The following is a 14,311-nucleotide window of genomic DNA, read 5'->3' on the forward strand; positions in this document are numbered from 1 at the left end:
TAATTTTTCCTTTGACGCTGACCTGTGACCTTGAAAAAGGTCAAAGGTCAACAAAACCATCGTTAAAGTGTAGAGGTCATTGGAGGTCACGACTAAACAAAATATGAGCCCGATCGCTTTGATAGTTTCCGAGAAAAGTTTGTCAAAGATATAAAATGTCTAATTTTTCCTTTGACGCTGACCTGTGACCTTGAAAAAGGTCAAAGGTCAACGAAACCATCGTTAAAGTGTAGAGGTCATTGGAGGTCACGACTAAACAAAATATGAGCCCGATCGCTTTGATAGTTTCCGAGAAAAGTCCAACGTTAAGGTGGTGTCTACGGACGGCCGGCCGGACGGCCGGCCGGACGGCCGGCCGGACAGACTAACACTGACCGATTACATAGAGTCACTTTTTCTCAAGTGACTCAAAAAGCTCTAAATATGTAAAAAAAAATATCGGTTTCCTTGCCAGACAAGGAAACTCAAGGCATCCTGTCAGGGAGAGAATGAGCCGAACTCATTTTGACCTGAGTTCAGGATGAGTTTGCTTGGTGTTTTTGTTGTTGTTTTATCTCAGTTATTTGTATGCTTTGCATGCTTGTTAAATTGTTGCTCGTTTGTTTAAGAATGGAGCCAATTGCTGTGACTAACGCTATAGAACAGTTTTGTATTATGTTCTTTATTTATTGAATACAATTGTCACCCTCTTCTGCGCCACATTTTGGCACTGAGTCATATACAAACACACGCACATGTACGAACACATAAAAAATACGCACGCATACAAATTACTTATACACGAGACAATGATTCAATACATAATTGAGGTAAATCAGTCAAAACCAAAACATTAAAGCACTTGCAAAAAGTACACGTCTTTTTCTTTAATTTATTCACCGTCTCCAATCTATCAATACAATCCACTGACTGAAAACACTGGAAATACTTCGGCGCAAAGATTCTTTGGATGGTTTCTAACGCCAGGGCTAACACTCAAATATACACAAACAATTTTAAAAAAAATCAGAATATGGCAAGCTTTTTCGAAGTGCTCCTCCTCTTCTGGTGTTTTTCGAGAGCAGACGATGACGTTTGAAGCCTGGAGAGGTAGGCCTCTTGTTCCGCCAGTTTTGTTTTCACCTGGCCTGCCATACGTCGATCCCTGCAATTGAGAAGCAATACAATTCATACAAAAGGGGGTGAATTTGATTTAAAGTTGACTATCACAAATAACATGAAGCAAAGAAAACATTTACATTTAACATGAAGAAACGAATAAAAACTGCTTCTAGAAATAAAGGGATGCCACCTAGTATCGGTCTTCATCAGACTCGCATCGGTAGCGTCCCTTGTTATGCGCGCATGCATCGCACGGTTAGAAAGAACATGACGCCAAGACGAAATGTGACCCTCCACCACGAAATGAGTCGCATGTCACCTTTGCATGATTTTCATATTTTTACATTTTCTTGAAGAGTTTTTTATGCTCTATCCAGTGGTGAAAACCGTTTTAGTTATAAGCCTGTGACTAAGGTGACCCTCACACTGTTACCAGACAATCCCCGGGCTTATATTACACCTAGCGCAGAACCGCGCGAGGTGACATGCGACTCATTTCGTGGTGGAGGGTCACAAATTCACATTTAACATGATGAATCGAATTGACACTGCAGTCGATTTGCTTCCAAAAATAAAGGGAAGCCATTTAGTCTCGGTCTTCCTCAGACTCGCATCGGTAGCGTCCCTTGTTACGTGCGCATGTATCCCAAGTGTCGGTGTCAGAGATTTTGCCACATCGCACGGTCAAAAAGGCCGATAAACAAAAACAAAAACATGGAGACATGTACACAGACAGACAAACACACAGACACACGTATGCGCGCACACACACACACAAAGACACACACACACGCACCAACGCACACACACACACACACACACACACACACACACACACACACACACACAAAGTGCACTTCTCCACAGCAATCTACACTTACTTGTTTTCATTGCGAGCCAGCTGCTCTTTCAACCTTGCGATCTGACGTTCCACATTGCGAATCTCTCCATGGGTCTTGAACACCTGTCAAACATAATAAGATGTTTACTGACTTGTTGACAGATAAGCATTTTTGTTGGTCCGAGGGGACCATATCGTCTTTTGTTTCATCTTTATCGACCAAGGCCGAAGGCCACGGTTAATAAATATGTGACAAAAGGCGATATATGCTCCCCGAGGACCAACAAACAAATGCTTGTCTGACAACAAGCCAAACTTTGTTTTTGTCATCATTTTGGTAGTGCAACTAAATGCGCAATAACCCACTTGGAGACGATTTGTTAGAATCCAATTCCGGGCCGCAAAGCAGCGTCACAGTAGTAGTAAAACTTGTCTGTGACATCAAACGTAGCTTGCTGACGCTTTTCTTCCAGTCTGAAAATGTACGGAGCTGCGATCATATGTGTGAGTTCAGAAAGTGTTTAGCATATTTCTTGTCTTATGAGTGGTTTATGACTTTTCGCTGTGGATTTTGTGATTACCGAGATAAGTTGCAAATTGACCATGAGTCGCCGTGGTAATGATCAACATTCATTGGGTCTTTGATAGTGAATGCTTACAATCGTTGTCCTCGGAAACACGAATCCAAAGCGGCGATTGTTCCACACATCAAACAATCAGCCTGGTTGGCTTTTACTTTGACAATCCACGTTTCACCTGAAAGCTCAGACCCATCAACCACCTCGATTGATTGCATGGATAACATGAGATTTATTTCCCGGCTGGTTATGCATGAAAACTAGTGAAAATGATGACAAACAGTATTTGTCTCAGAAAAAGAATGTTAACCTTAATCATATTGTTCTGATTTGGCTTATGCAAATAAATACTACTGCCCCCACCCCACAGCTCGACAATTAGCAAAGTTTCCTGACTAGTCCCTGTAACCGAGTCATCAATTGCGATAACAATAATGATCTGATAGTTAAAGGCACAGTAAGCTTCCCGTAAACCATCACATATACTGTCAGGCATTTACACACAGTACAAACACCCTTCCATTTGAACGCTCACCGAACGGGAACATCCGGTGCCCTACGTAAAGAGCGAGCCATTTTCAAAGAATTAATTTTGCGGATTGTCTCCTCACACAATCGGACCGTGGTGCGTTTTGGCGCTAGACCTAACTTTTAAAATCTTAATAATAAATTGACAGCTTGTTACACAAACATTCTTAAATCATAAAAGAATTCTTTTTGCATCAAACCGGCACGGTTGGCCTAGTGGTAAGGCGTCCGCCCCGTGATCGGGAGGTCGTGGGTTCGAACCCCGGCCGGGTCATACCTAAGACTTTAAAATTGGCAATCTAGTGGCTGCTCCGCCTGGCGTCTGGCATTATGGGGTTAGTGCTAGGACTGGTTGGTCCGGTGTCAGAATAATGTGACTGGGTGAGACATGAAGCCTGTGCTGCGACTTCTGTCTTGTGTGTGGCGCACGTTATATGTCAAAGCAGCCCTGATATGGCTCTTCGTGGTCGGCTGGGCGTTAAGCAAACAAACAAACAAACAAACAAACAAACAAACAATCTTTTTGCATCAAGACAAGATCAGTACAATTCCAAGTTTTGAAAGTTCGAAAAGAGAAAAGCCAGGAAGCAGGGTCACGCAAGGTCGTGGTTCTCGTAGCAGACGACGGTTTATGCCTATTGCCAGTTCCTCTGAACAGTCAAAAGCCATCGCTAGAGTTCTTGTGAACCACAGCCGTTTGTTTCGTGCATAGTCAGAGGTACATAATAACGTGCTATTGCAAATAAGATCACAGCGAATTACAAACTGGCGACAACATTGTGAACAAGGAACTTAGTCGATTTAATGGTTTAAATGTGAAATGTGTGTATAATAATGGGTGTGGGTCTGAAATGAAGTTAGGTAGTAGTTAACATTTGTTTTGAATAATTATTGGTATTTTGACAATGTGGGTAGCATGGAAATGTAAGCATTTGAATGTAAGTCTTAGGTACCATTGTACCCAGGAAGAGAGACGAGAGATAGGAGTAGGTTGCAATAGCTTGTGTGGTCTTTGAGTTTTGTTTTTGGAAAGATATTGTTAAAGAAAAAGAAGACAATTACAGTAATGCAATATTTATTGTGAAAACCAACGATTGTACAAAGAACATGTGAAGCAACATTATGTCTATGATGGTGTGAAGAAAATTAGTTATGATTTATACTATTATTATTTAGACTTGAGACTGACAGTGTTGTGACGAGCGTTGGCTAATGGTAACGAGTACATATGTGTGTAGTTGTGGTGTGTGTGTGTGTGTGTGTTTGCGCGTTGGTTTGGATTATGGGTGTAATTTGTAAAACAGATGTGACAGTAATAATGGAGTTCACATCAGTGAGGTTAGTTTGAAATGGAACACACGCACGTTTTTGAAAAAACAATATGAAATTTTGAACCATGAGATCTTTATTAAATAATAAACTGAACATCAGCAAAACATCAAAGCAATTATTAATAAGGTTTGAAAAGCTTGACTTACTATGTTAAATAGTGGATTGAAGGCTGAAAACGTCATTTACAAATTACATCTGAGATGGGGAGTGCTGAAAGTGTGGATAAGAATAAAAAAAACCAAGAAATTCCTCCGAGGTAGGAAAAACACCCCCGTCAGAGAACTCAGAACTTTATTACATGCGGAGAGAGAGAGAGAGAGAGAGAGAGAGAGAGAGAGAGAGAGAGAGAGAGAGAGAGAGAGAGAGAGAGAGAGAGAGAGAGAGAGAGACAGAGACAGACACAGAGAAACAGAGAAACAGAGAGACAGTCAGAAGCCAGAAGTCAGAAGTGAGAAGTGAGAAGTGAGAAGTGAGAAGTCTGAAGTCAGAAGTCAGAAGTCAGAAGTCAGAAGTCTGAAGTCTGAAGTCTGAAGTCTGAAGTCTGAAGTCAGAAGCCAGAAGCCAGAAGTCTGAAGTCTGAAGTCTGAAGTCAAAAGTCAAAAGTCTGAAGTCTGAAGTCAGAAGTCAGAAGTCAGAAGTCAGAAGTCTGAAGTCTGAAGTCTGAAGTCAAAAGTCTGAAGTCAGAAGTCAGAAGTCAGAAGCCAGAAGTCAGAAGTCAGAAGTCTGAAGTCTGAAGTCTGAAGTCAGAAGTCAGAAGTCAGAAGTCAGAAGTCAGAAGTCAGAAGTCTGAAGTCTGAAGTCTGAAGTCAGAAGTCAGAAGTCAGAATGTTTATTCGCGTAAAGGGTACGTCGAGGTTGGTGGCAGTGAGAATGGTTATTTCCCTTTGACCATTAATATGTCACTCTTAATCTTAATCCACCAATAACTCCCTAACCGTGTGTTTGACTGGTCCCAATTTTTGTAAGGACCGTCTCAGGAATGTATAGAACCTGTTCACCAAGTTTGGTGACGATCGGTCCGTTCATTCTTGAGATCTATATGCGAACACAAACACACAAACACATCCAGTGAAACCTATACACACCCCTATACCGGGGGTGTAAAAATGCTGAGTGACAACAGGGAGGTTAAAGGCTGCCCTTTTCGTAGCGTTCATTAATTAATTCCTATTGTTTACATGTGCCAATAATGTTATAAAACTGTACCTAAGGGGATATAATAACGATTGGCTGTAGCTTTCGAACACAGAAAAAATTATTTCAGTATTGCAAAGTGGTTTTGATAGTGTCGAATGTAAACAGAACAGTCTCAAAAGTGAAAGTTGATGTTTTCCGGAAATTGCGAAGTTAACAAGAATACAGAAAAGCGCGCTTTCCTGCTTAGCACAATACGCTACCGCACTAATCTGGCGTGTCAATATCACTACGTTTTGGACGTGGAAGGTGAGCGATTTCCTTCACGCGGGGATTGACGACGCTGTACTGTCTGTGTTGACGGTCTAAAAATAGCCCAACCTCTGCTTTGAGACACATGTTTACCGCCCTCAGCTAATTCAAGAAATCACCCCCCTCCTGCTAGGTACACGTGCACTCAAGTTAACCTCTGCTTTGACCTGTGTGCCAAGAGTCAGATGAGAGAGAGAGAAAGCGAGAGCGAGAGAGAGAGAGAGAGAGAGACACACACATAGACAGAGACAGACATAGAAAGACAGAAGCGGAGAGACACAGACAAAGACATACATACAGAGAGAGAGAGAGAGAGAGAGAGAGAGAGAGAGAGAGAGAGAGAGAGAGAGAGAGAGAGAGAGAGAGAGAGAGAGAGAGAGAGAGAGAAAGAGAGAGAGAGAGAAAGAGAGAGAGAGAGAGAGAGAGAGAGAGAGAGAGAGAGAGAGAGAGAGAGAGAGAGAAAAAAAAATGTAACTGATCTCGTGAGAACGGTTGAGGCCTTGCAAGGTTTTGACGGCAACAATAATTATTGTAGTTATCTAAGACTTTATTTCTGTTTGATTTGTAATATGTTGGGAAGACATATTTATCAATTGATCAACAAAATAAAACATAATACAAAACGACACAACATTGTTAAAATCATTATTGGCCAACGTTGAACGTTTACGAAGGCCTCAATCTTCCCGCGCCGTAGACCAGATTAATAGGTGCTTGATTTTGGTATTTTGATTTACATAACATTAAACCTTTCTTGGGGTTCATGGTCATGGCAACAGCCATATTAATAGTATATGATGTATAATATTATATTTCAGCATATGTAAATAACATGTCATCATACCAAACTGTCATACATTTTTATTCCTACATTATTCTGATTGATCACAACCAAACCTACTATCATTGGACACATCCAAATGCAAGCGCCTGTTCTTGACAACTTGCCATTGCTCTAAAAATATATTTTTAGATCAGTGCAACTTGCTTGGATCTCTTGTTTGGCCTGCAGGTAAAATGTACAATATATTTTCTGATTTGTGCACAAAAGCTTTTTTATTTTTTTTATTTTTTTTTTAACATAACAATGTTTAATGTCACTGTATTTTTGAAAGACCATGGTCACATTTGTAAAACAAATGTTAAATTAGAAAATAAATAACATTTTGGTTCATGATTTTTTCCTACACCTGTGCTCAAAATAAGACATAAAACTGTTGGTATATAATATAAGTCACTCAAATGCAGTATAGTATGAATGGTTTGAGTTTGTTGCGGTTGACCCTGCACACTTCGACCTATGATGTTTTTGTTGAACAATTTTGCCGTCACCCCTCCCATAGGGTGACGGATTTCACAACTTTCTACTGATGAACAATGTTGCCTTCACCCCTCCCATAGGGTGACGGATGTCACAACTTCCTGTGTACACAAACTGATGACGTATTTCACAACAAAATGGCGCTGCCCATGGTCAACCTCGAAACTATCCTTATGAATGGGGGCCTCTTGGCCCCCATAAAAAGGGAAACTGGATCACACGGGTTCACGATGGCTCAGGGGTAAGATAAACCACGCAAAAATAAATTCTTTGAAAATTGCTCGCTCTTTACGGAGGGCACCTAGGATGTTCTCAAGCGGTGAGTGTTTACATGCAAGGGTGTTTGTACTGTGTGTAAAATCCTAACATTATCTGTGATGGTTTACGGGAGGCTTACTGTGCCTTTAACTCATTACCTGTAAATTTACGTCCTTGTCCGTCTTCTTGTGTAGTTCGTGTTCCGTGATGTGACGTCTACTTTGGGCGGCAGAGTTACTTGCTCCTGATGCATTACCGTCAGAGTTACGTCCCGCTGATTTTGCCAAACTTGTCGGATCACCTGCAAAAAGGGAACCATTAGCAGCGTGAATTTACAAACTTGTGATAAGTTAGAAGGGCAACGGGGGGAGGTTCAACAAAACAAAGTTACTGAAACAACTACTGTGTAGTGGGAGGGAGGAGGGGGCAGGGGGGGGACGCAAAAACAGACATACGCACAGAGAGAGACAAAAAGAGAGAGGGAAGACAGACAGACATAAGTACAGTCTTTTATAAACATACACACAAACTCAACACACCGTTCAATGTTGCAAGCTCAGAGTCAAACTTAGACGAAAATTGATGGCATAAGTTATTAATTTTAACTTCACTGTGCAGACCCCCCCCCCCCCCCCTTCCCCGGCATCACCCCTACCCACTCACAATTTACTACCCGTGGCAGTTTATCAAGTACATAAATATATGGACATGGGCGTCGTTTTTACTCATAAAAACAACATGACCTCAAGGGGAGAAGAGTTTACAACTTTTGATTTTTTACTGTTAAAACAATAACAGGATATCGACGTAAAACGTCGCTCACACTAAAACTTTTAACCCCTGTTTAACAACCATCGGGAATAACATTCTGTCAAAACACACTCACACACACACACACTCACACACACATACAATTCTGTCAAAACACACACACACACACACACACACACACACACACACACACACACACACACACATAACATTCTGTAATAACATATACGCACACACACACGCGCACACAAACACACACACACACACACATACACACACCACACAAACACATACACACACCACACACCACACACACACACACACGCACCACACACACGCACCACACACACACACACACACACACACACACACACACACACACACACACAAATATCGCATCCAACAAAGTCATAACCCGCCCACCAAACCTGACACTAAATCACAACACACTTAGTAAAACACAAAACTGTCGTAACGTCACGTTCGTAACCAAAACAATAACGTTTTTGTTGCCAACACATAATCATAGCACGTCACATTTTAAAGCCTATGATTAGCATAACCACCACAAAATATCAAGACAGTGGGAGGGGTGTAAGCCTGTTTCATCTGCAATATCCATTTGCATGGGGTACTACGAAAGACGATATACCATAAATGTTCACCCCCTGATGTGTTTTGCCCTTTCCAAGACCAGTTTTATGAAAAAAATGATCTGCCATTGCGTGCTAGTTTTTGGGCGAGTGTTCTTTCTTTCTTTATTTGGTGTTTAACGTCGTTTTCAACCACGAAGGTTATATCGCGACGGGGAAAGGGGGGGAGATGGAATAGAGCCACTTGTTAATTGTTTATTGTTCACAAAAGCACTAATCAAAAAATTGCTCCAGGGGCTTGCAACGTAGTACAATATGTTACGCGCATTCTTACGATTACGACCATCTTAAGATGGCGCTGCGCCGGTACACGCCGCGTGTATTGGCGCAGCCGGCTTAAGACGGTTGCGCTATTACACGTCTGCGGAAAAACAGATGGCTGCGCCGATACACGTTCACCTACAAAGCAAACTGCGTTCAGTAAAACCTATTATTTTCCTAATGTGTGAGCATTGCTCACTTTCACATTGAGTTGTTGTCACACGTGATAGCGTCATTCTTTGGAAACTCACTGTGACCGGGGCCCGAGGTCATGAGACGCACGTATTTTACGTGCGAAGATACGACTCACATTTTTGGTGAAGTTAAGATCTCGAGCACTAAACGACAGACGTATCGCTAAGTTCGTTTGTAAATGCCTTACGATCGCGTCGTGACCTCCACCCCAGGTGTTCAGTGTCACTGTGTGTGCCCGTCGCTTTCTGACCATCGTCATTCTCCCAGCCAACGGCATGGATCCAGTCTGGCGAGAAATCGGCGAGACCCTCGCAAAAGAACAGGCCGACCATCCTAGGTCTCTTGTTATGACTGAAGGCCGTTACAACAACATTGTAAAGTATATAAAGGACAACAGCTCCCTCCCAACCACAACCCCAGAGGATTTACGTGAGAGGAAGAGTTGCCGGGAGATCCTCAAACGGAACAAGTTCGTGTTGAAAGACATACCACTGAGAGGGTTGACTGTGGACGGTGACAACTCAACACTGGAACTAATTCCTGCAGGTTTTGAGCAGCAGCAGTCCCCACCTACCATTACTAGTGCTATGCCTGCTACATCTCCAGCAACCCCAGTGGTACCAGCTGCCACTCCACCAACTGCCACTCCACAAACTGCCACTCCACAAACTGCCACTCCACAAACTGCATTGGTCGGCTACTATCAATATGTATCGACTTAAGTTTGATAGATTGTGATCATGAACGTGTATCGGCGCAGCCATCTGTTTTTCCACAGACGTGTAATAGCGCAACCGTCTTAAGCCGGCTGCGCCAATACACGCGGCGTGTACCGGCGCAGCGCCATCTTAAGATGGTCGTAATCGTAAGAATGCGCGTAGCACAATATATTACCTTACTGGGAGAATGCAAGTTTCCAGTACAAAGGACTTAACATTTCTTACATACTGCTTGACTAAAATCTTTACAAACATTGACTATATTCTGTACAAGAAACACTTAACAAGGGTAAAAGGAGAAACAGAATCCGTTAGTCGCCTCTTACGACATGCTGGGGGGCATCGGGTAAATTCTTTCTCGTCCCAACCAATATGGGACTCCCCCTAACCCGCGGCGCGGGGGGTATACACACACATACACACACACACATATATATATTATATATATATATATATATATACACACACACACACATACCCACACACTTTATTTCATTTTAATCCCAGAAAAGCACAAACAGTTTACAGACTATCTCTCCGTAGTATCCTCTCTCTCTCTCTCTCTCTTTCTCTGTTTTTGTTTTTATTTTTTTACCAATGGTGTCCATATCATTTTATTCAAGCCCGCTTTATTTGCATGTCTACTCGTTAAAGTGTCACGGTGTGGACTTCTTAATAATTTTGAGTGCGAACCGCGTTGTAATTATGCAAAATTAATTCTGTGGGACGACCCCTCGTGTCTGTTACCACATCATGACTTGTCTAAAATGTTGCAAAGTCAGCCATAATTATTTGATCAAGTGCCTTTATTTTCATAAAGACAGTTTTCATGAGAGAGAGAGAGAGAGAGAGAGAGAGAGAGAGAGAGAGAGAGAGAGAGAGAGAGAGAGAGAGAGAGACAGAGAGACAGAGAGACAAAGAGAGACAGAGAGAGAGACAGAGACAGATAGAGGGAGAGACAGAGAGACAGACAGATAGACAGAGAAAGACAAAGAGAGACAAAGACCAAAGACAGAAAGAGAGATAAAGAGAGAGAGAGAGAGACTGAGAGAAAGGGAGAGACAGAGACAGAGAGAGGGAGAGACAGAGAGACAGAGAGACAGACAGAGAAAGACAGAGAGAGACAAAGACAGAGACAGAGAAGGGGATGGGGGGGGGGGGGGGGCGGGGTAAAGGAAGGAGGACATATTCTACACAAACCCCAGTCTGTTTGCGTAGCTTGTCTTTCCAAATGTTCCGCCTTTTCATTTAAACGCTTTCAAGCATGGGGTCTCTATTCAAACAAATAATCATGACATGACTGTTTCCATACCCGTCTCCGACGTTCAGCGGAACATTTAAGAAAAGTCCTATTATACGACGCATAATAGGAGTGCACATGTCATTTGAATATCAAATTACATGCGCACAAAGCTGCCAGTCTTGAGCAACGAGAAAATGCGAATCCATCTACGTCAGGACGGTCTAATCAAGTAAGGCGACACTTGTATAACAACACGTTCCATAATCTAACTTTTTGTAAATTCGTTATGTTGGACGACGGTTACTTCGGGCAATTTATGTAAACGCCCCCAAAATAGTATTTCCTTGTATTTGTCAAGCACGCTGATTGTAAGAACATGCGCACAATAACACCAGCACACACACACACACACACACACACACACACACACACACACACACACACACACACACACACACACACACACACACTCGCGCGCGCGCGCACACAAATAACGAATTTATAAACCGCCCACCAAACCTGACACTGAATCACAACAATCTTGAAGAAACGTGTAAACAAAACCATTCACACACACACACACACTAGAACACACGCACATAGGCACGCACAAACGCAAATACGCACGCACGGATACACACACACACACACACACACACACAGAGACACACACACACACACACACACACACACACACACACACACACAGAGACACACACACACACACTAACACACACACAAACACATAACACCCCCCACACACACAAACACACACACACACACAGAAACACTAACACATACTGTTTTTTGTAAGTCAGGAGTTCGCACGATCCCATAGCATGGGTTACACAAATATACCATTAAACACTACGAAAATCTAATTTCAATAAATTGCAATGTAAAGTCATCACAACGAACAAACCTAAAAAAATAATATGACCAAGAAGTTCTGGGGCAAATAATCTACAGCACAAGATTACTAAATCTGCCTGCTATACAAATAATTATCTCATCAACCGAAAACTGCACAATACCTAATTATTTTCAGCAAACAAAACACCATGAACTCGAATGACCCAAAGTGACCTCGCTACAACAACAGCAGGAACAGACGGCGATGGATACAGATACACTCTGGCCTCGCAATAACCTTGTGTCCTGTGGCAGAATCGGCAACAAAAGAAGCTGGATGAAAAAAATCAATCCCAAAACCCTGTGCGCTTTCCATCACGGGACACGTACACACAACAACAGTGCATGCAGCTCAGCCGACCGTGGCAGAAACTCTGCTAGAACCGAGGTTTCAGGGTCCCGGTTTTAGCACTGAAAGGTTGGTTGTCGTCACTTTTTGACTACAGGATACTACTCAACACTGGCAGCAGTACACGACGTTCAGCCTACACAGGTTGGTTGTCGTCACTTTTTGACTACAGGATACTACTCAACACTGGCAGCAGTACACGACGTTCAGCCTACACAGGTTGGTTGTCGTCACTTTTTGACTACAGGATACTACTCAACACTGGCAGCAATACACGGCGTTCAGCCTTCACAGGTTGGTTGTCGTTACTTTTTATCAGCAGTGTGGGTGTCACTGATATTTGCGATGTTCCAGTGGCTGCATCACACAAACAACAGTGCACGCAGCTCAGCAGACCGTGGCAAACACTCTGCCCAGGGCCGTGAGGGTGGAGTCCCAATTCCAGCGTTGGTTGTCGTAACTTTTTGTCCGCACCATGCACGTAACAGTACACGTCTCTCAGCAGACCGTGACACAAACTCTGCTCAGGACCGTGACCGTTGAGTCCCAGTTTTAGCACTTAATGGCTGGTTGTCGTCCCTTTTCATGTACAAGTTTTATTTATTTATTTATTTATCTATTGTTAATGTTTGATTTGCAGTGTTCGAGCGACTGTAAAGCAAACAGAAAGCGTACACGCGGCCCAGCCGATCGAGGCAGAAACGCTTGCTCACAGCTGTGAAGGTGCCGTCCCACTTCCAGTATTTAAAGTTTTCGTCTGCAATAAATAACTGATACTTTGTGAAGTCTAGCGGGAATAATCCAGTTTTCTTTGAAACGGGACCTGGCTGTTCCAAGGCAACTCATAATAGGCTTAATTAGTACAGGCTTTTTTTAACCAACCACATTCGTTTCGTGCCATATATAAGGAAGTGCTACATCACAAATGTTGCGTACACATCATTTCCGGTTGGCGGTGACACGAAGTTCACACCATAAACACAAACAACTTTCGTTGATTTGGGCGATTCTACGAATCTACTTTTGTTGACTTTGTAATCATGTTTTGGTTATTTCTGTATGGAAACCTTTAATCTATTGAAAATAGGTTACCTGATCGTTATTTTAACTGTTCATATCTTCCTACTTTAAGGTCTGGAGTGGACGCTAAAGTCGATCTTTCACTGCATTTCTGTAGCATACATTTGCCTAGGTTGCGCTTGGGAAAATCAAAGATGGCGGCCCGGAGCCGGTTGCCGCTTCACGACTTTAGAGTTCTATTTCTTCCCTAATATAAATAGCATACTTATATTTAAAGGGCAGACCTTAAACTATGAACTGTCTCACTTTGAACAGTAATAAATTGTATGAGTAGAGCTTCGGGTTGCAAATTAATCGCACGTAACACACATCGCGCTTCTCCTGCGAACAGAACTTCTCTGCTGGCGTCAGTCAAAACCGCGACACTTTTTAATACGCGCTGTTGAGTTTTGTTGTGCGCGCGCATCCCAGCGGGCAAGAGAAAATGAGGTGGCGAAGAGAAAGTGGTGGGCTTTATTCTTCTCTCTAAATCTAGCTAATATCTGCCCACGACCGGTGCTGAAGTGGCACGAGCATTACCTATGAAACAAAAGATACCGACTACAGGCTCGGGTAGGGGAAGGTATACTGATGTGGGCAACGGAGCATGGCAAATCCAACAACATAACGCACAGTAGAGTTATGTTGGATATGTTCTCCCGCCATTATTTGCTGTACTTTTATCCTCAAAGTATGAACAATACTCGACAGTCAATTTCACATAAACAAATCCTCATTTGGAGA

General features: G+C 42.6%; 1 protein-coding gene across 1 annotated transcript in view; it reads right to left on the bottom strand.

Annotated features, from left to right (window-relative positions):
* Positions 1–853: 853 nt before the first annotated feature.
* Positions 854–14,311, bottom strand: part of LOC138949070 (zinc finger CCCH-type with G patch domain-containing protein-like) — a 69,805-nt gene continuing 56,347 nt past the window's right edge. The window contains exons 11-13 of the mRNA XM_070320802.1: positions 7,564–7,706; positions 1,983–2,065; positions 854–1,144 (exon numbers count right to left, since the gene is read on the bottom strand). Coding sequence (XP_070176903.1) covers positions 1,006–1,144; positions 1,983–2,065; positions 7,564–7,706 — 365 coding nt within the window. The 3' untranslated portion in view covers positions 854–1,005. The remainder of the gene's footprint in view (positions 1,145–1,982; positions 2,066–7,563; positions 7,707–14,311) is intronic.

The sequence above is a fragment of the Littorina saxatilis genome, linkage group LG15 (genome assembly GCF_037325665.1).
Source record: "Littorina saxatilis isolate snail1 linkage group LG15, US_GU_Lsax_2.0, whole genome shotgun sequence".
Lineage (NCBI taxonomy): Eukaryota > Metazoa > Mollusca > Gastropoda > Littorinimorpha > Littorinidae > Littorina > Littorina saxatilis.